We start from the raw sequence: 25,734 nt of genomic DNA on the forward strand, positions 1-25,734 counted from the left end.
CAAATAAGTGGTAGTGCATTGCTCCAACTGTCAAGACTTAGGGTAACAGTTTTTGAAAAGTGTGACTATTAATTTAGTCTTATCCTTTGGCTTCTTCCCCATCCCTTATAACAACCAGATGTATTAAATACCATATTCTTGAAGTGTTAATTTAACAAGCTATTGCTAAACACCTAAGAACTTGTTCATTAGAAATAAAAAATGTGGATAGGAAGCAAGAGTATAGGCTATTTAATTGACTACACTCTTAAATTCACCCTCTGAACTTCTGATGGCCTACGTGAGAGATTTCTGCTATTTTGGATAAAGTGCAGTATAAACTTCACCCGTACAGCAAAATCACTTTCATTGGAATGTAAGGTTGTTTAACTACCTATGTAGGCCAAGCAAAAGTTGTCAAAGGATCAAAGACTAGGAGACTGCCAGTGAGTGGTTGATGTTTTAAGTGGTAGAAGCTAGTCACTGTGTACAAATGAAACTAAAGTATACTTGCACCATTAAGTCCTGACCATCTTGGTCCCCTCATAGCTAGTTCTGTACACATAAACTAAACTGACATTAGTATATTTACCATTACACGTAACTGAGTAAAATTAACTTTTTTTTCTTTTTAGTCAAGTACTAGAGATAATGACGACAGTAAGAGAGGAAGACCCACTTGAACTGGCCAACACTCTTTACAACAATACTATTAAAGTCTTCTTTTCTGATATGTAATGCTGTTCCTTACCCTTTATTTTGTATAAAAGTATGCAAATTCTGTTAACCTTACTATAAAACTTAAAAAAAAAAAACACCCCACTCCTGCCAAAAAAAAAATTACATTTTGAGGTATGACAAGATTAAACCTGTCTTTGTAAACCTCAAATACTGAACATCTAAAGCAGGGGTTCTTGCAACAAATTTTTTGGTTGCCTCATAGTGCGGCCACCAAATCTTTCTGGTGACCACTCTGACCATTTTTCCTAAAATACTTAACTTTAGGAAAAATAATAAATATGCACATATACATGTCCAAATCACTAATTTATTTGTGTAGGGGTTTGTTTGTTTTTTTTTGCAGACTCAATAAAAAATGTACAGTTATGTCTATTCTTTACTGGACCTAAACAGAATAGAAACAGATAAAGTACTTTGCATAGTTTTTGGTTTTTTTGGGGGGGGGGGGGAGGAAGGATTTTTTTAAAGATTTGCTAGCTAGTAAGTCTGTTTCTGTGAAAAGTGATATTTGTATGTTAATCATGTTTCACAGCAGCAGGCTTGTTAGCTAGCTGAGAGACAGTGAATAACATACAAATATCACTTTTCACAACTGACTTACTCAATTTGTCCTCCAGCTTGCCAGAGCTAAGCCCTGGATAGGGAGGTGGGTAGGAAAGCAGCAGGGGCCGGGGTAATGGGGGTTGAGCCTAAGGAGAGGAGCCCTGCAGCTATGCAACAGGGGTAAGAGGCCATAATGGGGGGCCAGAAGTATGGGGGTGAGCCTGGGGCTGGAGCCCAAAGTCCAGGGGATGGAACCTACTGCTGCAAGGCTGAAGCTGCTGCCTGCCACCCCAGGCCTAAAGCCTACTCCTCTGGTATTTGTGGATCCAAAGGGGGTCAGTCCCAACACCTGCTGGTGCCCCAGGGGGGGCCCATTGCTTTGCCCCCCACCTCCATCAGTGCCAAGGAGACTGTGGCTGCACAAAAAGCCCCTGATGGCCACAGACCTAATGCCTCATCAAACTTGGTCTGCTTTTTGTACAGTCAGTTTTGCAGCTCTACTTCCCTCACAATGTGCTAGGATCAATTTTAAGTGTAGTCTGTAGCAGCTATGCTCTTGATTCATCTTTTCCAGTACTTTGAATCAGATTAAAATAAGTCTGTAAAAAGCAAAGTTTTCACTTTGCATGGTACCTTCTCATATTAATGAAGTTTACCTATCCACCATACAGCTTGGTTCTGAGAAAGTTTTCCAGAAAACATAGCAATTTCATTCCTATATTCCACACACACAAGTACTTTTAAGTTTTCTACAAACCTGAACTTTATTTTGAGATAGCTATAATGTTCTGCTAATGTTTTTAAATTTATAGGTTCAAAACATTTCATCTCTAATTGTGTCTTCTAGGCATACTGAAGGTCTTTTTTCTCCAATAGTTTAAATCACAGCCAAAAATCATTGTTCTAGAATTTAGCATGCAGTCTTTGGCACAGCAGATGGATTACATGTGTCACTAATCAAGTGTTTGTCCAACTTTGTCTTAAACATGTGAAAACATTTTATTCCATGTACAATAATGTACACAAGTTTAAGGTAGTCATGAAAGAGACTGGAAATAATTAGTGGTATATTTACAGTAGCACACCAGAGTAAATGACAACCGTTCACAGACAACACTGAAATACCATTGTTGTGCTTAAGTATACAGTGAAGTGAAACTTTTATTCTGTTGCTGAACTCCATTTTAAACAAATATCTCAGTGATTTTAGTCACCCAGGGAGTCAGAATCAACATTAAGAGTCTCATTCTGGTGTTCTGCCACACAGTCATCATCATCATCACCACTGTCGGTACTGTCATTATCTTCATTTATTTCATGTGCAGCTTCAGCAGCTTCTTCTGCAACTTCTACAGGATTTTCATTAGGTGCAACAAACCCATTGTTAGAGATATTTGCATTTTCCTTTTCTTCAATATATACTTTTTGATGGCACATTGGACAAGTGTCTTGAATATAGAGCCATTTCCGAAGGCAAAGTGCATGAAAGTAATGATTGCATGGAGTAATACGAGCAGATGTAGTAAACTCATGGTAGCAGATTGCACATACATCATCTATTTCATGTAACCGACTTCCTTTTACTTCAGGAAGTGAGTTTATTTTCTTAACAGCTGTCCTCCGATTTATAAAAGTTTTCCAGCCATTCTTTGCTTGCAAGTAGATGTTGAAATAAGCATGTAGACACATCATGCAAGCCCGAATCTTACTTCCTGATTCAAATACCATGGTATAAGCTCCATTTCCAAACATGATCACACCAAATATAAACTCAATAATATTGCCTGTTGAACGAACATAGTAGACATAATCATCAAGCTTTTCCCATAGGACATTATAGTAACCATCAATCATGAATAGTACATAAACCGTGATAGAAACAATTACTTTTAGGCAAAGTTCCACACAGAATGCTGTAACTGCAAAAAGCCATGTATTTAGTGCATAGTGGTGCCAAAGGATATAACTGAGCAGAACTGGAAGAATAAAAAGGCAAGCTGAAACAAGTAGTACAGGGAAGTGTCTGCGAAATGATGACACATGGGAGGCACTGAGAGACATTAATACAGGGTCTGTCATTCCATGGATAAAATGCAGGACTGCAGTTAACAAAAGGCACATGTTTCGACTTAGGCGAACTAGTCTCTCTTCTGGCTTTAGACCACTTAAGCCAGTCTGCAGAGCCAAAATAAAAAATAAAACAGGTGCTACAAAACCAAGCCTCTTGTCATCTTCATCAGTTGATCCAATAAAGGCCAAAATACCCAGTCCCAAATAATGGGCTATTGAAGAAATTACAGCGCTCATGCCTAAGACAGTTAAAGTAGAATCACACCCACTTATTATAAGACTGCAAACTAGTTCCCAACAATTTTCCCAAGAAATCAAGTAGAACTTCTCTTCTGTATTAGTTTCTGCCATCTTGACAACATAAGTTAACACAACTGCTTGTGCTGTAAGTCTCGTTAGCCAGAACACACGCAGTACAGCTGGAAAACGAATCCTTTTCCACGTATCTTCCATCAATAACTGTAATCCATAAATGCGATACATATGCCTTAAAAGGAGATAAACGTATCGTGTGGAATAATAGAACCATTTAATTTTCATAACTAAATTTATTGTGGTATGTAATGTCAGAATTAGGCCTGAAATAAAAACTAAAATCTGTCTGACATTTAAAGGTAATTCAATGATCAAGCCTATTATAGGAATCAGTATATCGAGTATGATTAGTTGGGAGTATATGGACTGTACGTTTAACAATGTAACATATCCAATCCCAAAGGTAAGCTGAAGTATAGAAAGTGCCATCCATAGTGAGGGTCCTTTATGAGGGAGGAACTGAATTCCAAAAGCTGCTGTGTAGTAAGCACTGTAGAAGTTTATGTGCAAAGAAGCATAATAATTCACCAACACTGAGGTTGCAGCTAGCAGAAATGCTGAGCTGATCATATAAAACTTGAAAAGTGCTCGCTGTTGCAAGACCAGAACAACACTGGATACAAAGACCCCTAAAAAACAGAATGAAATCATTTAGTTTTCAGCAGAAATTAGACATACACATTTTACCTATTAACTCTCATGATACACAGTTCAGAGTTTTTAGCTTTGATGCTTTTATTTATCTTTAAACATTTCTAAAAAACATTTGTGAATAGAGCTACTGTTTAAACTTTAGCTTTTTCTGTGCAAGAGGCACCAGGGTACAGGATTACTTAACTTGCCTTTAATACACACAAAAAGTGAGCCCCACACCAATTATGCAAAAACAGTAAGTCACCACCACAACTGTCCGTCTTTTTTGCCATTTCAATACAAAGACTTAACTACTTCCCCCATCTCGGTAGAGTGGGATCCTTCCAGATCAGTGTTGAGACACAATGCAGGGAGATTCATAGATTTTAAGACCTGATGGGACATTTGTTCATCTAGTCTGACTTTCTGTATATCATACACCACTAAATTTCCTCTCCGCTACACCCGTATTGAGCCAAATAACTTATTTTTGACAAAAGCACTGAATTGCCAATGCCTGAACTCTTCAAGTACTGTGAATCTATAGAGGACTTCAATCTGTAGGACAATTAATCCAGAGCCTTTCACTAACTTTTTTTTTTTTAAATTATTTTTAAAATTTAGAGAACAGTATAAGTAAAATGTTGCTATCAGAATATATTTTGAAACCTTCAGACATTCTTAAATTGCTGCTATTTTGAGGTGTTCACTTCAATCATTCTAAAAAGTCAAGCTATTACAACACCTTAAATAATCTAGTGTCCAATTAGTTTAACTTTTTAGTTTGACGATAGGAAACCAATTATTTTTGTAATATAAAGTATGATAGTAAGAGAGAAAGCCAAGAATACAACTGCACATTCATTTTCATACAGGATACCATATTCCTATCTAGATCTGTAGAAAGTTGCTGAAAACCTAGGGTAAAACCTACAATTTTTTTTACATATTTCTAACGGCTGTTTGACTCAAATGACAAAACAATCTGCTCCAATTTGCTTGAGGCAGCATTTTTCAACCTTTTGAGACTGGTGACCACTTATTCAAAGTCAAATTTTGCAATCTAACATTTTCACTCTTACTTTTATAGTAAATGTATTAACAATGATAAACATATATTTTTGTGTGTGTCGAGAGATTGGTAGGGAATACTTGATTTGAAGGGTAAGGGTCTGCAGGGAATAGGGGAGGAAGATTTTTTTTGTTTTAGACTGTGATACCCCAACCTCCCCAACCCAATTCCTTTCATGACCCTGCTGCGGGTTACAACCCACTGGCTGAGCAACACTGGTCTAGAGAAACCAAAAACATACTGCTCTTACAAGCTGGGAGACAATCACAGAAATTAGACCTAATTGGAAAATAGAATAGATACTAGTCACTGTAGGCCATTCCCTATAACACATTTTAAAGTCTGTTTTCCCAGTCTAGCTAGATTTAGTTTTCCTACATTATGCAGGGAATTTTAGGATTCCATTCCACAACTTAATAGATTGTTAGGAAGTTTTCAGAAAAAATGTTTATTAATTTCATCTTGTAAGTCCTAGATATACATCCTTGTACTACCATAAATAATTTGACATAATTTGATATTTATACTATTCAGATATTTTTGAATTGTTATGTCTCATCCTATGTAATTTAATCTTTTTTTTTTTTTTTTTTTTTATAAGTGTACAGATTTACTTTTATTGATCTTCTTTGAACTCCCTCTAATTCAGAGGTGGGCAAACTATGGCCCATGGGACACTCCTGCCCAGCCCCTGAGCTCCTGGCCTGGAAGGCTAACCCCCAGAATCCTTCCCTGCTGTTCCCCCTCCTCTGCAGCCTCAGCTCACTGCACCACCGGCACAATCCTCTGGGCAGCGGAGCAGCAGAGTCACAGTCTGACCCGGTGCTCTGTGCTGCGTGGTGGTATGGCTGGCTTCAGCCGGGCGGTACAGCAGCCTGTCCTGGTGCTCTGGGCAGCGCGGCTGTAGTGCCACCAGCGCTTCAGGCAGCGTGGTAAGGGGGTGGGGGTTTGGATAGAGGGCAGGGGAGTTTGGGGTGATGGTCAGTGGGCGGGGGTGTGGATAGGGGTCGGGGCGGTCAGAGGGCAGGGAACAGGGGAGTTGAATGGGGGCATGGGGTTCCGGAGGGACAGTCAGGAAGGGGGAGGGGGGGGTTGGATGGGGCGGCAGGGGGCAGTCGGGGCAGGGGTTCCGGGGACAGTCAGGGAGAAGTGGTGGTTGGATGGGGCGGCGGGGGGCAGTCAGGAATGAGAGGAGGGGTTGGATGAGGCAGGGGGGCTGCCAAGGACAGGGGGCGAGAAGCAGGGGGGGGGGGTCAGATGGGGGCAGGTGCCAGACCTCTATACAATTTCAGAAACCCGATGTGGCCGTCAGGCCAAAAGGTTTGCCTGCCCCTGCTCTAATTTATCTATCTCTCTTATAAAGTCTTGTAATAAGGTGTTCAGAACTGAACAAACTCATACAGAGAGGAACTATTACCTACTTGTTTTGTGACATGATACAATTTTGTGATGTGTGTACAAAAGCATTGGTCTTTGCCTGCCATATCACAGTGAAAACTCACACCGAATTTGTTGTCTGTCAATTTCAGGTCTCAGCATATCTGTTTGCCACATTTTTCCCTCATATAGAATTTGTGATGTCTTTTGCCCCAGATTTAAAAGCTTGCATTTTTCCATGTTTAATCTTGTTGTGTTTTTCTTGGGCCATGTTTCTAATCTCTACAACATATATTTGTATTATCTCTGTCCTTCCAATGCCTCCTTCTTTAGTATCATCTATGAATTTCATTAGTGTGCCATTTATCACCTCAACAACCACCTCCAAGTCATTAATGAAAATGTTAAATACAATGGGACTCACACTAGCCTCTGTGATACCTCACTCGTCCATGGCCCTTCTGTCCATGCGACAGTGTTCATGTCCAAACCAGTTTGGATAAATTTTGACTAATATCGTGAGGATTTTTTTTTTTTTTTTGCTTCTGCAATGACACACCATTCTGGGTAACGAAGAGCTGCAGGCACCTGCTCGGGATAGGATTGTACCCACTGCCAATGTAGTTCTAGCTATACACATATCGTGAGTTGCTAGCAACTTCATTTGGAAAACCCAAATATATCATACCTGGTTCATGTGTTTTATATAAGGACAGAACCCGGTTGCTTTCTGAAAATAATATTTTTAATTGATTGTTGCACAATGCTCTAAATCCTCTGAGAACAAAGATTTACGAATAGTAACAAACAATTATCTTAACATTAGGATGACATTACTAATAGTGTAATTTGTATCTTCCCTTATACTGTAATCAATACCTCTAATTCTGTTGTTTCTATTCTCAACTGCACTCCCTGCAATTTGTCAGTATCTTTCTGGTAATGTGGTACCCAGAATTCAACAGAGTATTCAAAAGTCAGTAATATAAGAGCTATATTAGAAGGAACTATTACTTGTCCACATACTATTTATTTTTTAACTCTTTAATCAGCCACTGAACTGTCTTTCCACCCCCAACTCTGTCCACCTCAAGCTCAATCTACACTTAGAAAGCAACATCGCCAGTGAACCTGTCAAATCAGCACACCCCAAAGAAGAGATATTGCCTTCTGAAGTGACAATGTAATGCATTAGACACACATGACCCCAGAAGTGATTTTAATGCTTAAAGAAAACTGGGAGCCAAAGGAGATGGTGAAAGGAGAGTGTGTAACTAGGGAGATAAAGTGAGAGGTTAAGCAGAAAGGTTAGAGAAAGCTTGGAAATAGTTTTAGGACTCCATTCTGCCCTGACTTCCTATTCACCTAATCCCAGTTGAAGCCAATGTGGTTACTTACATAGGAAGCAAATCAGGGCAGAACTGAATACAAAATTTAAACGGAAGCAACAGGATTCCATAATGTACCATAACTGTACAGCATTCCATTCATTCTTCTCAAAACAAGATATACTATCTGGAATAGCATTTCAAAACTATTCAAACAGCACTCTCCAACAGTATCAATGAAATTTCATTGGGACACATAACTTTTCCTCCCATCCATAGCTAAATTAGGGTATTTATCCTATTTTTTTTAAAAGTCAACTTGTTAAAAGTAGAATCAGTCCAGACAGTCACTGCCTACATGTTGGAGTTTTACCAACAAAACGCTTCCATTATTTCAATATGGCATAATCTATGGTATTTCAGAGTCAAATAATATTTCGGTTTATGTTGATCTCAGTAACACATCTGTCAGCTGCAAAATGAAAGTCTTCAAGTAGTCAGAATATAGCTAGTTAACAAAATACTGTCTTAAGTATGTCTTAATAAAGTTGTTTCTGATTGCGAATGTGGACTGTAACAGTTCTCTTTTATTTGAGGGGTACGGAAGAGAAAAAATTAAATATAGGGAGAAACAGTCACATCAAGTCACTTCATTACTGATCAATATGAAAAATATCAATATCTTAAGGAGATTCTCCGATTAAAAGTGGTCAACATCACTTTTGGGTAGGAAGTGTGTTTATATCAGTGCAGGATTGTTCCTACAGTATATCAAATGCTGCAACCAGTTTAGTTTTTAAAAAAAGAAAAAGAGTACCTGTGGCACTTTAGAGACTAACAAATTTATTTGAGCATAAGCTTTCTTCCAAAACTTTCCATGGAGGAAAAAAAAAACAAAGAACAAAATGATTACCCTCTCCTTCTCCAAAAACCTATCATACAGACATCATTCTGAAGAGTGCCATAATCATATTATTAGACACTTAACAGAGATCATCCAATAACAAACACACCAACTCTCATTTATGTGGGATTAATTCCAAGGCACTTTCTAAAGCATCTGCCTCATACAAAATAGGACTTTGAAAGGTATTTCAATGAGACATTTAGAAGTATCACTTAAAAAAAAAAAGGTAATTTATCAGTGTGAGGTAGTGCCCACACCAGCTTAGGGAACAGAGGGAGTAAGTCAGGGCCTTCCAGTCCCGCAAGACAAAGAGAGACCTTCCTAATGAACAGGAACCATTTATCCCCCTCCCTTTCTCCCAACATACAGAAAAGCAGGAACAAGAAGGGCTCCTTCTCCAAAAGCACCACCACCAGCTTCAACTGAAGACACAGTGGGCACATGAAGGCTTTCTAGCCTGCATACTACAATCCATGAACTCACCTAGGCACTGAGCCATGTAGCCTACCCAATTCTTCACATGAGGAGCAGCAGCCACAAGAAGCCTTTGTGTAATGACACATCCACTCCAGTAAAACTATTTCTCCTTGTGGGAGGCAGGGAGGGAGCGATAGCTCAGTGGTTTGAGCATTGGCCTGCTAAACCCAGGGCTGTGAGTTCAATCCTTGAGGGGGCCATTTAGGGATCTGGGGCAAAAGTTGGGGATTGGTCCTGCTTTAAGCAGGGGGTTGGACTAGATGACCTCCTGAGGTCCCTTCCAACCCTGATAGTCTATGATTTCTGCTCCTACTGTTCTTGTAAAGTGCTGGAAATGGCCCACCTTGATTATCACTACAAAAGGTTCTGCCCCCCGCCGCTCTCCTGCTGGTAACAGCTCACCTTGTCACTCTTGTTACAGTCTGTATGGTAACACCCATTGTTTCATGTTCTCTGTGTATATAAAATCTCCCCACTATATTTTCCACTGTATGCATCCGATGAAGTGAGCTGTAGCTCATGAAAGCTTATGCTCTAATAAATTTGTTAGTCTCTAAGGTGCCACAAGTACTCCTTTTCTTTTTGCGGATACAGACTAACACGGCTGCTACTCTGAAACATTGTATTTTGTGTTCCTTTCCCCCACCTTCTGCCTTTCTCCTGTCTTTTGGGATTGCAAGCTCTGTACAGGTGGGAACTGCATTTGTACCGTGCTTAGGACAACAGTATCCCAGTCCTGTTTATGGGACACAGGGACACTACTGTAATATAAATATATTATATATCACACAGGAAAACAATGAAAAATTCCCCAATATCAACCATGACTCCTGCCAAGTTTCACTTTTTCCCTATCTGGGAATTCTTTTTCATGCACTTTATAAGCTATATGATTGAAAAAACTGGGTTTCTTTAAGCTGAGGAAGAGAACAGAGGGGAGACATGATCATAGAATCACACGGTTGGAAGGGACCTCCGGAGGTCATCTAGTCCAACCCCCTGCTCAAAGCAGGACCAATCCCCAATTTTTACCCCGATCCCTAAACAGCCCCCTCAAGGATTGAACTCACAACCCTGGGTTTAGCAGGCCAATGCTCAAACCACTGAGCCTCCTCGCTCCAGTTTTAAAGTACATAAAAGGTTGTTACAAAGATGAAGGTGAAACACTGTTCTTATTAATCTTTGGAGATAGGACAAGAAGCAATGGGCTTAGATTGCAGCAAGGGAGGTTTAGGTTTGACATGAGGAAAAACTTCCTGTCAGGGTGGTTAAGCCCAGGAACAAATTGACTAGGGAGGCTGTGGAATCTCTGTCACTGAAGGTTTTTAAGAACAGGTTAGGAACACCTGTCAGGAATGGTCTAATTATTATGTGGGACTGCACTAAATACTAGATGACCTCTTGAGGTCCCTTCCAGTCCCACACTTCTGTGATTCTATTACATTCAAAGATTTTGAAGTATGTTTCAACAAAGCATATTACACTTCTGGTGGTTGTTTTTTAAAGTCTCTCTTATCAGAATGTGATATGTGTAAGATCACCAAGCAAAGGACTGTGGAAAATCTCCAGACTACACAGAACATTACAATCTCAAATATGCAGAAAAAAAAACCTCTAAAGAGAAATGGATAGTAATGCAAAATGGTCACATAGCAGAAGACCCATTACCACAGTGTAATCTATTTTAGATACACTGAAGGTATTAGCTTCAGCATCACTTGCAGGCCTTGTTAGCCAGATAAAGTTACAACCATAATTCCTAACACTTCTATGGAATTTTAAAATTTTCTAGGGTTCTCAAATTGTTACTGAGGGGCAAAAATATCTCATTTGAGGGCAGGTTAGGAGCCACACGCAGAAAGCAAGAGAATGAGGAAAGAGGAGCAGAAAAAATCCCTTCAGTTTACTTCAGTTAGGAAATATGTAGCAGAAGGAATGAGCTCTCAACTTGCTGCTGTTAGGAGGGAGAGATGCTGAAGCAGAAGGAAAAAAATGATGAGTGGAGAATAAAAAAGAGTGAAGCGCTATGAGCTCAATGAAGTCAGACCAGCAGCAGGAGAGGAGGAAAGTGCAGATATATCTGCTCAGTACAGGTAAAAAAGAGAAGCAGGGCAACAGAACAGAGACTAGAGGCTGGAGAATTCGGATCAGCTGGAAGTGAAACACGAAGGAGAAGAAACGTGGAGGCGCTCAAGGGAAGGGACCCTAGGTATAGAGGGGTTGCGGGGAAACAGGCGGCGTAAGACACCGAGAAGAGTTATGGGGAAAGCAGCAGCCACGAGACAGAGGCTGGCGGGTAACTCGGCTGAGCTAGAAGTGGGGAGGGAGGCGGCCGGGCGGTGTGCGGATGCACCAACAAGGAGGGTGGCGGACAGTTGGGAAAGTGCAGGTATCCCGGGGCCCAGTGCCTCCAGGAGCCGGGGTGGGATAGGAAAGGAGATGTAGAGTGGAAGAGGTCTCCCCCAGCAGCACCCCCGGGCCCCCGGTGAACAGGGGGAGGAGAGGAAAGGGGGGGTCTTTCTCCCAGCAGCACCCCCAGGAGCTCAGTGAACAGGGGGAGGGGAAGAAAGGGGGGGGTCTCTCCCCCAGCAACACCCCCAGGAGCCCGGCGCACGGGGGGGGTCTCTCACCCAGCAGCCGCAGCAGCACCCCCAGGAGCCCGGCGCACAGGGAGCCCCCCGGCAGGGGGTAAGAGTTGAAGATGGCGTCGATGAGGAAGAGGCTGGGCACCCGCAGCGCAACTTCCAGCCCGGTTCGGAGCCGCGGGCCCAGCCCCAGCCCCGGCAGCTGCGGGGGGCCAGGGGCCGCCATCCCCCGGGACCCGCCGCCTCGTACCAGTCTCTGGCCCAGGCACCTCGCTATAGTCCTGCTCCCGCCTCCTGGACGGGCCAGGCCCCCCGCAGTGCGGCCGCCTCCATGTTCCTTTCGCGCTCGGGCCTCGGCCTGCGGCAGCCCGCACCACCCTACAGGGAGGGGGGAGGCGGAGACACGGCGCCGTCACAATGCGCGGCCCCGCCCCCGGCTTCCACCCGGGGCGGGGGGCTGCTGCCGCCAGTGGCTCGAGGAGTGTTGCTGCTGGGAGCCCTGGTGCCCCCGCGTATCCCACACCGCCCCATGGACTCCCCGCACACCGTGCTGCCGCCTCAGCCCCCCCGCACACCGCCCGGCCGCCCCATAGAGCCTGTCACACCGTGCTGCCGCCTCAGCCCCCCCCCCCCCGCACACCGCCCGGCCGCCCCATAGACCCCGTCACACCGTGCTGCCACCTCAGCGCCCCCGCACACCGCCCGGCGGCCCCATAGAGCCCGACACACCAGGCTGCCGCCTCAGACCCCCGCACACCGCCCAGCCGCCCCATAGACCCCGTCACACCGTGCTGCCGCCTCAACCCCCCTGCACACCGCCCGGGCGCCCCATAGAGCCCCTCACACCGTGCTGCCGCCTCAACCCCCCCGCACACCGCCCAGCCGCCCCATAGAGCCCGTCACACCGTGCTGCCGCCTCAGCCCCCCCGCACACCGCCCAGCCGCCCCATAGAGCCCGTCACACGGTGCTGCCGCCTCAGCCCCCCCCCCCCCGCACACCGCCCGGGCGCCCCATAGAGCCCGTCACACCGTGCTGCCGCCTCAGCCCCCCCCCCGCACACCGCCCGGGCGCCCCATAGAGCCCGTCACACCGTGCTGCCGCCTCAGCCCCCCCCGCACACCGCCGGGCCGCCCCATAGACTCCGTCACACGGTGCTGCCGCCTCAGCGCCCCCGCACACCGCCCAGCCGCCCCATAGACCCCGTCACACCGGGCTGCCGCCTCAGCCCCTCGCACACCGCCCGGCCGCCCCATAGACCCCGTCACACCGGGCTGCCGCCTCAGCCCCCCCCGCACACCGCCCGGCCGCCCCATAGACCCCGTCACACCGTGCTGCCGCCTCAGCGCCCCCGCACACCGCCCGGGCGCCCCATAGAGCCCGCCACACCGTGCTGGCGCCTCAACCCCCCCGCACACCGCCCAGCCGCCCCATAGACCCCGTCACACCGGGCTGCCGCCTCAGCCCCCCCGCACACCGCCCGGCCGCCCCATAGAGCCCGTCACACCGGGCTGCCGCCTCAGCCCCCCCGCACACCGCCCGGCCGCCCCATAGAGCCCGCCACACCGTGCTGCCGCCTCAACCCCCCCGCACACCGCCCAGCCGCCCCATAGACCCCGTCACACCGGGCTGCCGCCTCAGCCCCCCCCGCACACCGCCCGGCCGCCCCATAGAGCCCGTCACACCGGGCTGCCGCCTCAGCCCCCCGGACACGGCCCGGCCGCCCCACAGACCCCGTCACACCGTGCTGCCGCCTCAGCCCCCCGCACACCGCCCCATAGACCCCGTCACACCGTGCTGCCGCCTCAACCCCCCCGCACACCGCCCGGCCGCCCCATAGACCCCGTCACACCGTGCTGCCGCCTCAGCGCCCCCGCACACCGCCCGGGCGCCCCATAGAGCCCGCCACACCGTGCTGGCGCCTCAACCCCCCCGCACACCGCCCAGCCGCCCCATAGACCCCGTCACACCGGGCTGCCGCCTCAGCCCCCCCGCACACCGCCCGGCCGCCCCATAGAGCCCGTCACACCGGGCTGCCGCCTCAGCCCCCCCGCACACCGCCCGGCCGCCCCATAGAGCCCGCCACACCGGGCTGCCGCCTCAGCCCCCCCCGCACACCGCCCGGCCGCCCCATAGAGCCCGTCACACCGGGCTGCCGCCTCAGCCCCCCGGACACGGCCCGGCCGCCCCACAGACCCCGTCACACCGTGCTGCCGCCTCAGCCCCCCGCACACCGCCCCATAGACCCCGTCACACCGTGCTGCCGCCTCAACCCCCCCGCACACCGCCCAGCCGCCCCATAGAGCCCGTCACACCGTGCTGCCGCCTCAGCCCCCCCCCCCCCCGCACACCGCCCAGCCGCCCCATAGAGCCCGTCACACCGGGCTGCCGCCTCAGCCCCCCCCGCACACCGCCGGGCCGCCCCATAGAGCCCGTCACACCGGGCTGCCGCCTCAGCCCCTCCGCACACCGCCCAGCCGCCTCATAGAGCCCGTCACACCGTGCTGCCGCCTCAGCCCCCCCGCACACCGACCGGCCGCCCCATAGAGCCCGTCACACCGGGCTGCGGCCTCAGCCCCTCGCACACCGCCCGGCCGCCCCATACAGCCCGTCACACCGTGCTGCCGCCTCAGCCCCCCCGCACACCGCCTGGCCGCCCCACAGAACCCGTCACACCGTGCTGCCGCCTCAGCCCCCCCGCACACCGCCCGGCCGCCCCATAGAGCCCGTCACACCGGGCTGCCGCCTCAGCCCCCCGCACACCGCCCAGCCGCCTCATAGAGCCCGTCACACCGTGCTGCCGCCTCAGCCCCCCGCACACGGCCCGGCCGCCCCACAGACCCCGTCACACCGGGCTGCCGCCTCAGCCCCCCGCACACCGGCCGCCCCATAGACCCCGTCACACCGGGCTGCCGCCTCAGCGCCCCCGCACACCGCCCGGGCGCCCCATAGACCCCGTCACACCGGGCTGCCGTCTCAGCCCCCCGCACACCGCCCGGCCGCCCCATAGATCCCGTCACACCGTGCTGCCGCCTCAGCCCCCCGCACACCGCCCGGCCGCCCCATAGAGCCCGTCACACCGTGCTGCCGCCTCAGCCCCCCCGCACACCGCCCGGCCGCCCCATAGAGCCCGTCACACCGTGCTGCCGCCTCAGCCCCCCGCACACCGCCCGGCCGCCCCATAGAGCCGGTCACACCGGGCTGCCGCCTCAGCGCCCTGCACACCGCCCGGCCCCCCTGGACTCTCCCTCCCCGAACACTGCCCGGCTGCCCCATAGACTCCCCACACACTACACTGCTGCCCCATAGCACCCCCTCACACCACACTGCCGCCCCAGAGCCCCCCTCACACGGTACTGCTGTCCCCCATACCCTTCACAGGGCATTGCCGACCCATAGCCCCCACACACACTGCACAGCCGCCCCCTCTTTTGCTGCCCCATGAATCCATCCCTCACACTGCACTGCCGCCCCATAGCCCCCCCACACTGCCCGGCCCCCCCCAGACTTCTCCCCCTCACACCACCCGGCCGCTCCGTAGACTCCCTCACACCGTACTGCCACCTCACCCCCTCACACTGCACTGCTGCCCCCACCCCCTCCACACTGCACTGCTGCCCCATAAACCCCCATCACACCCTACTGCTGCCCCCATCCCCTCACAGCGCATTGCCAACCTATAGCCCCCACACACACTGCATGGCCGCCCCCTCTTCCTGCTGGCCCATGAATCCATCCCTCACCCTGCACTGCCGCCCCATAGCCCCCCCACACCGTACTGCTGCCCCCACCCCTCCATTGCACTGCCGCCCCGTAAACCCCCATCACACCCTACTGCTGTCCCCCACCCCCTCACAGCACATTGCCGACCCATAGCCCATCACTGTCACTCCCCTCACACCCTACTGCCACCCACAGCCTGTTGCTGTAACCCCCCCTCACACCCTACTGCTGCCCATAGCCCATCACTGCAACCCCCCCTCACACCCTACTGCCACCCATAGCCTGTCACTGTAACCTGCTCACACCCTACTGCCGCCCATAGCCCGTCACTGTAACCCGCTCACACTTCACTGCCGCCCCATAGCCCCCTACAAACCCTACTCCCATGGCCCCCTATAAGCCCCACTATAGCCACCCACATGTCCTACTGCTACTCTACCTACCGCTCCTCCTCACACACCTCAAACCACACTGCTGCCTAATTGCCCAAACCCTGCTGCAACCCTCTTAACCCCCACAAACTCCACTGCTGCCCCCTCGCATCTCCTAATAACCCTCAGACATCTCAGATGCCACTGCTGCTCCACATCCCCCCTGCAAACCTCACTGCAACCCCCTCTCACACCTACCTACTGCACCCATCACAAGCCTCAAATCCCCCCTGCAGCCTCATCCATAATCCCCATAAACCTTATTGCAACCTCCCTCTCACACATCTCAAAATCCCAGTGCAGCCCCTCTAAAACCTCCACAAGCCCAGTTGCAGTCTCCCTCATACACACACTTTAAACCCCCTTTGCAATCCCCTCATATGCCCCCAAACCCCACCTATACACAAACAAGCATGTTGAAACCCCACTGCAGCCACACTTGTACATCTAGGCCCTGTCTACACTACAGAGTTTTGTTCACAAAAGTTATGTTGACACTCAAAAAGCGCTATAATAAAAATCGTTATTGCATGATCACACTTGTTCCCTCTGTCGGCAGAGTGCGTCCACAGTTGGGGCACTATCATTGACAGTGTGAGCAATGCACTGTGAGTACCTATCCCACAGTGCAGTTTAACACCTGCCGTTAGGTCTAGTGGGAAGGCGGAGCGGATCGGGGCACATCTTGAGATCAGGTTCAATGTCCCAAGATGCATCATTTTCCATCCCAGCATTCCATGGGCTTCTGGCTTTCTTTCACGGCATTTTCAACAGCCCTTGTTTGCTGTGCACTCCGGCATCTTTGTGGATGGATCATGCACTGCTCTCCTGTGCTCTGATAACTGTCATTAACACATCACGAATGGCAGTGCAGTTAATCATGAAATTCCTAATGAACAAGATTCGCAGTTGCCTGACATGGTGTGTGATATGGCTAGGAGCAACTTTAGATTCTTTTGGCATTCTCAGAACAGCTGCAAACAGTGGATCATCGCTTTTGGGCTTAGGAAACAAGCACCAAATGGTGGGATTGTACTGTCATGCAGGCCTGGGATGACAAGCACTGGCTACAGAACTTTCGGATGTGGAAAACCACCTTCCTGGAACTGTGTGTGGAGCTCGCCCCAGCATTGAGGCACAAGGACACCAGAATGAGAGCTGCCCTATTGATAGAGAAGCGTGTGGCAATTGCAGTGTGGAAGTTTGCGACTCCACACTGCTACCTGTTGGTCACAAATCAGTTTGGAGTTGGGAAGTCGACCGCTGGGGCTGCGTTAATGCAAGTGTTCAAATCACTTAATCACATCCTGCCACGAAGTACCGTGACTCTGGGAAATGTGCGTGAAATAGTGGATGGCTTTTCAGAAACAGGTTTCCCTAACTGTGGAGAGGAGATAGATGGCACACATATTCCAATTTTGGCACCAGACCACCTTGCAACACAGTACATCAATAGGATGGGGTACTTCTCCATGGTGTTGCAGGAGCGTCTGGATAACCATGGGCAATTCACTGACATCAGCGTTGGGTGGTCTGGGAAGGTGCATGAAGGGAATGTTGAAATGCCCATAGTGATCTTGGGAGACACAGCGTTCCTCTTACAACCATGGCTCATGAAATCTTACGTGGGAAAATTGGATCGCAGTAAGAAGCAGTTCAACAACAGGCTGAGTAGGTGCCGGATGACCGTGGAATGTGCCTTTGGCAGATTAAAGATGTACTGGTGATGCCTTTATGGCAGGTTAGACCTCAGTGAGGGTAATATACCCATGGTCATAGTCACGTGTTATAGCTTCATAAATATTATGCAACATAAGGGTGAAAGGTTTGCTCAGGGGTGGAATGCTGAGGCAGACTGCCTGGCTGCTGATTTGGAGCAGCCAGATACCAGGGCTATCAGAGGGGGGGTAATTCGAGGAAGAAATTGTGAAATTTTGGGCCTTAAATTCAAGTAAGTAAATGATTAAACTGCCTATGTATGTCTTGGTAGTGCCTGCTATCTCAATTTGTAAGACACAAATAAAGATTAGTTATTGTTCAAAACTTTGCTATTATTTCAGAAAAAACAACACACACACACACACAGAGTTGGTGGGAAAGGTGGTACCAGGGAAGAGCAGACTTTCAGAGCTGTGTGTAGGTCCAGCTATCATTTTGAAAGTTGTCTGAGGAGGTGGAGTGAACGGGAAACCGAGAACTTCCAGAAAGCAGAAAGGAATGTGCAGGTAGAGTTGGGTGGGGGAGGGGAGGACACGGAAAAGAGTTTTGAATGAGCTGCAGGGGAAGGCGTGCACACATCTGCTCAGTCTGCAGCATTATTAAGGACTTCAGCATCTGCTTGTTTGTTCCTCCATGATTTTAATCATCGACATGGTAGCGTCCTTAACAAATTCCTGATTTTCTTTTCTGTCCTGCCTTTTCGCTTCCCTCTACTTCCTGGGGAGGGCCGGATTAAGGCAGGAGCTTTAGGGGCTGCAGCTCAGGGCCCCGCAAAAATAAATTACAGGCAGCGATCTCTGGGATGCTAAAAGGGGCTCTCATGCAGGCTGCCTGCCTGCCATAGCCCCACGCCGCTCCCGGAAGCGGCTTGCTACTGGCACATCTCTGCAGCCCCTGGCGAGGCGTGGGGGAGGCAGCTCCGTGTGCTGCCCCACCCACAGCACTGTCCCCACAGCTTCCATTGGCCAGGGGTGGCACTTGCAGGTGCGGGCAGTGTATGGAGACCTGCTGCCCCCCTCCCCCAAAGGGGCACCTAGAGATGTGCTAGCAGCCAGCCACTTCCGAGAGCGGCATGGGTCTATGGCAGACAGGGAGGCAGCCTGAGCCCTGCTGCACCACTGGCTGGGAGCTGCTTGTGGTAAGCGCCTCCCAGCCAGAGCCTGCACCTCGCACCCCCTCCTCCATCTGAACCCCCGTCACAGATCAGAATCCCCTTCTGCACCCAAACTCCCTCCCAGACCCCGCACCCCCTCCTGCACCCCAATCCCCTGCCCCAGCCCCCTCCTGCACCAAACTCCCTCCCAGGAAAAAGACTGGTATACAGGGGCCCCACAAAATCTAATAGCCCCGGGCCCACAAAAGAGTTAATCCGGCCCTGCTCCCGGAACATGTCTTCTTTGCTCCGTCTTGGGCGCTTTCTTATCTCGCGGAGACACTCTGCTGGTGTGGGTGGGGTGTCTGTAAGGCCACATCTGCAGAAGCACAACAAACAATGCACAGAAGCATGATTGTTAAGTTCATGCACAGCATTGAAACATTTCAGTAAAATACACCTCTGGTAACATTACAATCACTCTGTCACTGACCCTTGGCAAGCGCACATCTCGGCAAATACCCAAAGCATGGTGAGCGTTGGCTGGAGGGGAGGGCTCTCTACATGGGGAAAAGAGCACTGTAGAAGGGTTGCGGTGCAGCTGACCAGGGGAAAAAAATCTAAATTCTCCCACATTTTCCACAGGCAGGGGTCATTGTGGCAGATCTCTCACTCCTGAGGGTAAGCAGGGAAACAAGGACACATCTACTACACACTTGTGGATTCCGCCCTGGTCCCTACGCTGCTCGCCTGTGTGCCGGTTTGGTCCCTGCACAAGTGATTGCTGAATGGCGCGGGAAGTTTCCTACAATGGGGGAAGGAACAAAGCAGCTCTGCCAAGGAACCTTCAGCAGAGGAATGCCGAGACCTCCAAGGAAGTTTCCTAGAGATCTCTCTGGAGGATTCCCACGAGATCTTGGCATGCATCAACACCCTGTTCCGCCATATTGATTAGCTGCCCAGGAAATGTCTGGGAACACAGTAATACAGCCAGCCTTCCCATTTTTATACCCTGAGCCCACCTCCGCATTACACAAACCACAGTCACTTACCAGGCTTCTCCTCTCCTTCTTGCTCACCTGAGAGCAACTGCTGAGACTGGCTAGACATCTCTAGAGTGGTAAACCGTTCCTGGCTGCCTGCTCCACCAGGCGACCCTGTTGTGGGCTCAACATTGTCGTCTAACTCCATTCTTCATCAATGACTTCGTCCTCCGGGTTAGGTCCTCTTTCTGCCGCCTCCAGGCCTGCCAAAATATCAATGGGGGTCTTGGTGGTGGCGGTGGGGTTGCTACCAAGGATAGCATCCAGCTCCTTGTAGAACCAGCAGGTCTTGAGTGTAGCACCAGAGTGCAGGTTTGCCTCCTTTGCTGTATGGTACACCTGCCTCAGCTCCTTTATCTTCGCGCTGCACTGCAGTGTGTCCTGATCATAGCCTTTTTCGCACAAGCCTTGCACAAGTATCAAAATTCCTACGGCTGAAGCACAGCTGGGATTGCACAGCCTCCTCTCTCCAAATACTGAGCAGATACAGTAGCTCCGCAGTGGGCCAAGCGAAAGAGCGTTTGCTGCATGAAGCCACCATGGTCACCTGGGAAGATGCTATGAGTCCTCTCCACACCGAGCAAACAGGAAATGGAATTTTAAAAATTCCCAGGGCTTTAAAGGGGGAGGGGCAGATGGTTGATTACCTGGCTGCAGGGCAGCGGAGTTCAAACCGCTGACCAGAGAGGTCAGGATGGGCATTGTGGGACACCTCTTGCAGGCAAATTAAAGCAATAAAATCAAGCATGGTGTCTACATTGGCACTTTGCAACAAAACTTTTGTGTATCTTGACAGGGTGGTTTTATTTTGTTGCGAAAACAGGGCATTTTTGCCACCAAAAGTCGTATACATCCACTGTTTTTTCAACAAAACTCTGTAGTGTAGACAAGGCCCTAGAATGCTCTCATACACACACCCTAACCCCAAACTCCCACAGGGCCTCTGACACAGCTCAAACCCCACCACAATCCCACTCACACATATCCCTAACAATGATCACAGTGCCCCTCCCACACACGCCAACCGCACTGCATCCTTGCATACTCACTCGTACACAGCAAACACCCCCTCAGAAAATCCACCACATCCCTTAGCCACCCTCTCTCACATACACCCAGCACTAACCACCAGTACTGAAGTTAAACAGATCATCTCCTCACTGCACAATTCATCCACATATACTAAAGTTACACAAATCCCCATGCATTACTAACATTAATATGGCAGTATGACCCATTCACATAATACACTCCACACACATAGGACATATCAAAAATGACATACTATGTATGTATATGAAACTCATATGCCATTATACAGAAGTTACATATAGAAAAATTCCCCAACCCACAAAACAGTTTTTTTTTAAATGAGGAATCCATTTTTTAAAAAAAGAAATGTGTGCTTGTTTGATTTTAATAGCAATGGATCTTGAACAATCCTGAAACTCAATCTAAGGCTGGAATGGTTTCAGTTTGTTTCAACACACAATTATAAAGACTGCCATCTCTCCCAGCATACCAGTATTGATGTTTTTCTGTTTTTACTAGCTCAGCTATCTTATTTTCTCACAAGAAATTGTATGTAGTTTGCACTTCAAGGCTGTGTCTACACTGTCCTTTTTAATAAAATTTCTCATAGGTGCCAGCATTTTTACCACTATATTGTCTAACCTCATTTAGATACAGGCAAATTTAGCATAGTCATTTCCTGACTTATGAGTGAGTCATTCACCTTGAAGTGTCAATGTTCTTTTAATGTTGGGGGAGGGGGCAGAAGATGTTGCATGGAATTTCCTATTTTTATGTGTAATCAATAATGCAGAAGCTCTTGCCTTATTTCTCTGCACACCTTTCTATATCAGATTGAAGAAGGCAGTACTCCTTTGGAACCATGTCTCCTTTCCCCCATACATCTTTTTTAGGGCATGTCTACACTTACCTCCGGAGCAATCGATCCAGCAGGGGTCGATTTATCGCATCTAGTGAAGATGTGATAAATTGACCGCTGAGCGCTCTCCCGAGTGAGAAGCGTAGGCGCAGTCAATGGGGGAGCGTCAGCAGTCGACCTACCACAGTGAAAACATTCTAAGAAGATCTAAGTACGTCGACTTCAGCTATGCTATTTTCGTCGCTGAAGCTGCGTAACTTAGACCGACTTATCTCCCCCTCACCCTCTCGCCGGTGTAGTCCAGGCCTAAGAGACAGATCAGGCCCTATAGCATTGCATACAAACTTTCCTAAGCTATGTCCACATTAACAGAACCAATAGAACATTGGCAGTTTGCTAAAGGATTGCATTACAAATCCAATAAACATCCAGAAAGAACATTTAATAAAACAGACAAAACTTATCTTTGACAATTCACAACTCATTTCCACTAGATACTGATAGGCATATCTGCAACCCTGGAACTATTTCCATGCCAAATAAAAGTTGTAGGTTTTGGTTTTTTGTTTTATAATGAGAAATGTGTATTTTTTAATTTCCTCATTTTTAAAGATGCCTGATGCCTATAATAATATTGATAATATTGTTCAATTTGAAATAAAAATAGAGAGCAATACAGGCTTGAGACGAATTATTTGAAATAAATCAACACTAATAATTTTTGAGGAGGAAAGGAAGAGAAAGGGGAACAACATGTATATACCTGATCATTCGAATAAGATATATTGAAAATGTTTATCTGTATGGGGTATAATTTAAATTAACTAACAGCTGCAAAGTCTTCCATGCAGAAGGACCCTTTGGTCTGCATGGGACCCCATTAACTACAGTTGGGTTCCTCACTGATGGAAGGTACACCTTTGCAGAACAGCTTGCTTGATAGGAATTTACATTGCTATTTTCATGTTGCTTTAAAGGAGTTAAGCCAACGGTCCCTAAACTGTGGGGTGTACCCCCTTAGGAGGGTGCATGCAGACAAATGCTCGGGGGGGGGGGGTTGGCGGGGCCCGGGCCAGCCCCCAAGGGAGTGGGAGCACCACCCAGCCCCGCTCTGCCCCCAGCTCCACTCCAGCTCAGGCCCTAGTTTCGGCTCCACTCCTGACTGCAGCTCCTGCTCCTAGCTGCAGCTCCCAGCCCCAGCCGCAGCTCCAGCCTCAGTCCCCGGGGGGCTGCGGGCGGACAGATTACATTACGGTTGGGGGGCCAACGCAACATAAAAAGTTTGGGGACCACTGAGTTAAGCGTTAAACACAGTGGACTAGATTCACAGTGATTCATAGATTCAAGGCCAGAAGGGACCACTGTGATCATCTAGTCTGACCTGCTGAGAAACAGAGGCCAGAGAACTTACTCAAAATATTTTTTGTTGAAATACATATGCATGTTTACACACATTTATACAAGCTAATTTAGGCACACAAGTACCATCAGGTGCATGTGCATGTATATGTGTTGGGTCTTATGTGTAAAACAACTCCAACTTGTGTGTGCCCATCAGGTGTAAGGTCTAAGGTGGGTCAGATCAAATGAGCACACAAATTTTTGTACCTACACTTCTGAAAATCTGGCCCAGTGTTTAACATTGCTGCTGTTATTTTTAAAAACCTTCTAAGCTCGATTATTAGCAAGCATATAGTATGAGTAAAGATAACATCTATTGCATATTTACACTTTGTGCTCCCAAATGTGGTGGTGATCATTTGGAATAATGAACCAAATTCTGCCAGTTACTCTGGTTTGGAACCTCACTGAAGTCAATGGGGTTGTACACATGAAGTGACTCTTCCCCTGTGGATAAATACTTAATAGTCATTGGGTGAAAAAGAGAGTGAGCATAAGAATGACTATAGTTCAGTGATTAAGGCACCCACCTGACAGGTGGGAGACCCTGGGTCCACTCTCTCCTTTCCAATCACTGTATCATTATTTATTCACTGTGGGACAGCTTCAACAAGAGAGGTTGAGGGAACCCTAACATCAGAATATCCCATTGCTCAGTGGTGAGTACATCCACCCTAGCAGCGGGGAGATCCCTGTTCAAATCCTTTCTGCCTCTCTGGCAGGGGAGAGGGAGAATTGAACCTGGGTCTCCCACATCCCAGGTGAATGCTCTAGGTTTTGGGCTAAAGTTATAAACTGGGTTCTAGTTCTGGCCAGATTCTGAACTAGACTCGATCTACTATCATACCTATTGGATCAGATCCTGCAGATGACTTTGGCCGCTGAATACCTATCTTCTCCTGATTCATGACTCACTTTGGCATTTACATGGGAGATAGACCTTGAGGGAGGCAGCAGTGCACAGAGGCTCAGAGGCAGAAACATAGGCACCTGGGGAACTTTTCCCTGAAATCTTAGGTGCTAAACTGAGTTTAGGAGCCTACTGCATTCAGAAGGAGTGGAACTAATCCTGGGATTTAGGGCCTAACACTGGACCTTAAGCACCTAAATTCCCTTGTGGATCTGAGCCTTAGTTTCTTGCTATATAAATTGGATATAATAATTACCTGCCAAATTGCATTCTGAAAATTAATTAGAATTTGAACAGTACTTTGAGATTAGAGCCAGCTGAGGATTTTTAAAATTTTGACAAAATGAATTGTGCAAAAATGCTTTAAATTTTTTTTTTTTTACAAATGATTTTTACTGTTTTATAGCCAGATCATCGATTGGTCAAAATTCATGAAAATTTTCAAAAATTGTTTGAGATTTTGGGTGAGAGGTGCTATATAAATGAAAAGCATCAAGTATGGACTGCAATGGTTTGCTTGAGCTGTAGCTGGTTTAACAAAATGAATGCAAATAAACTGGACATAAACAAAAGACATTTGCTGGAGCTCAAAAAACTCCTTAAACTTGCAAATTAAAGAATGCCCTGGTACAACCACACACTTCTCACACCAGGCCCTCTATACCTTGCCACCTCCTGAAGTCAAATTTGTGGGCTTCTGTGGCCTTATGAAACTGCCACAGCTACATCAGCTGTTGGGGAAAAACTGCTGACTCATGATGACTACTTCTATTGCTGTGGTGCTATAATGGGCCCTACACCCAAAGGGCAATAGTTGCCTTAAGGCCAGCACTCAGATTGCACATTATAAAATGATAGGATTCTGCAAAATGCTCATTCATAAAGGTAAAGAAAAAGAAAAATGGGAGAAGACTTTGTGGTTGCATTCCTGTTTCTAGCTACAAATTCCCGAGAAGCATGTAAATATATTCAGAGACCTTTTACCCTGTGTGGCCAAATGTTAATTTAGCCAGATCTAAAAAACATAAGTTACGTAAGAATTATAAACACTTACTATTTGTTAAAAGAGACTCAACTCAAAATTTGGGTATTGAAAAATTGAAGTTTGTACACAGCTTGCAAATGATGAAATAATTAATGTCTTGCTGTATTTCAAAAAGAGCTTTTTTTCCCTTCTAAAGGCTTAAATCTTTTGGAACCAATGATTTGAAAATGATTTAACACTTCTTATTGAAAAGCTCTGTGTAATAGCTCATTAATTTATCACCAGGTTTTTCACATTAGGAAGAGTGAGGATTTTTGTTCACTGGACTGGAATGAATGAGAACTGTGAAAGGAAATTGGAGTTGAGGGCAAAGGGGTTTTTTTTTATTCCCCTCACTGAATGATTTTCTAGCATTAGATAGATTAATATCTGTACATTCCTTTTTAAATGCTAACTATTACTGTTTATTAGTATGGGCTTTGATACGCTGAGTATGCAGATGACATCCAGCCT

General features: G+C 47.9%; 2 protein-coding genes and 1 long non-coding RNA gene across 9 annotated transcripts in view; 1 reads left to right on the top strand and 2 right to left on the bottom strand.

Annotated features, from left to right (window-relative positions):
- TATDN1 (TatD DNase domain containing 1) overlaps positions 1-9,553 on the top strand; it is a 36,202-nt gene extending 26,649 nt beyond the window's left edge. For 5 of the 7 annotated variants that reach the window (XM_007065753.4, XM_027828051.3, XM_043539124.1 and 2 more), the window contains one exon: positions 615-837. In XM_007065753.4, the coding sequence (XP_007065815.1) occupies positions 615-717 (103 nt within the window). In that variant the 3' untranslated portion in view covers positions 718-837. Of the gene's footprint in view, positions 1-614; positions 838-5,954; positions 6,284-9,334 lie in introns of those variants that run through there. The other 2 variants (XM_043539122.1, XM_043539123.1) reach the window with 2 other exon arrangements.
- RNF139 (ring finger protein 139) lies at positions 2,238-12,517 on the bottom strand. The gene is made up of 2 exons (XM_037892030.2): positions 12,073-12,517; positions 2,238-4,277 (listed from the first exon to the last, which is right to left on the bottom strand). The coding sequence occupies exons 1-2, from the start codon at positions 12,251-12,253 to the stop codon at positions 2,470-2,472; spliced, it is 1,989 nt and encodes a 662-aa protein (XP_037747958.1). The 5' UTR covers positions 12,254-12,517; the 3' UTR covers positions 2,238-2,469.
- Positions 12,518-19,208: 6,691 nt separating this feature from the next.
- The window catches only part of LOC119565548, a 56,647-nt gene continuing 50,121 nt past the window's right edge, over positions 19,209-25,734 (bottom strand). The window contains exons 2-3 of the long non-coding RNA XR_005224247.2: positions 20,044-20,237; positions 19,209-19,370 (exon numbers count right to left, since the gene is read on the bottom strand). This is a non-coding gene — a long non-coding RNA (uncharacterized LOC119565548). The remainder of the gene's footprint in view (positions 19,371-20,043; positions 20,238-25,734) is intronic.

Source organism: Chelonia mydas, chromosome 2 (assembly GCF_015237465.2).
Source record: "Chelonia mydas isolate rCheMyd1 chromosome 2, rCheMyd1.pri.v2, whole genome shotgun sequence".
NCBI lineage: Eukaryota > Metazoa > Chordata > Testudines > Cheloniidae > Chelonia > Chelonia mydas.

What these genes read in the sequence shown, in the direction of transcription:
- RNF139 (XM_037892030.2), bottom strand. Translation starts at nt 12,253, where the DNA reads ATGGCGGCCCCTGGCCCCCCGCAGCTGCCGGGGCTGGGGCTGGGCCCG. An exon ending in GGTGCTGCTGCGGCTGCTGG is followed by an intron (nt 4,278 to 12,072) that starts GTGAGAGACCCC and finishes TCTGTTTTTTAG; the next exon opens with GGGTCTTTGTATCCAGTGTT.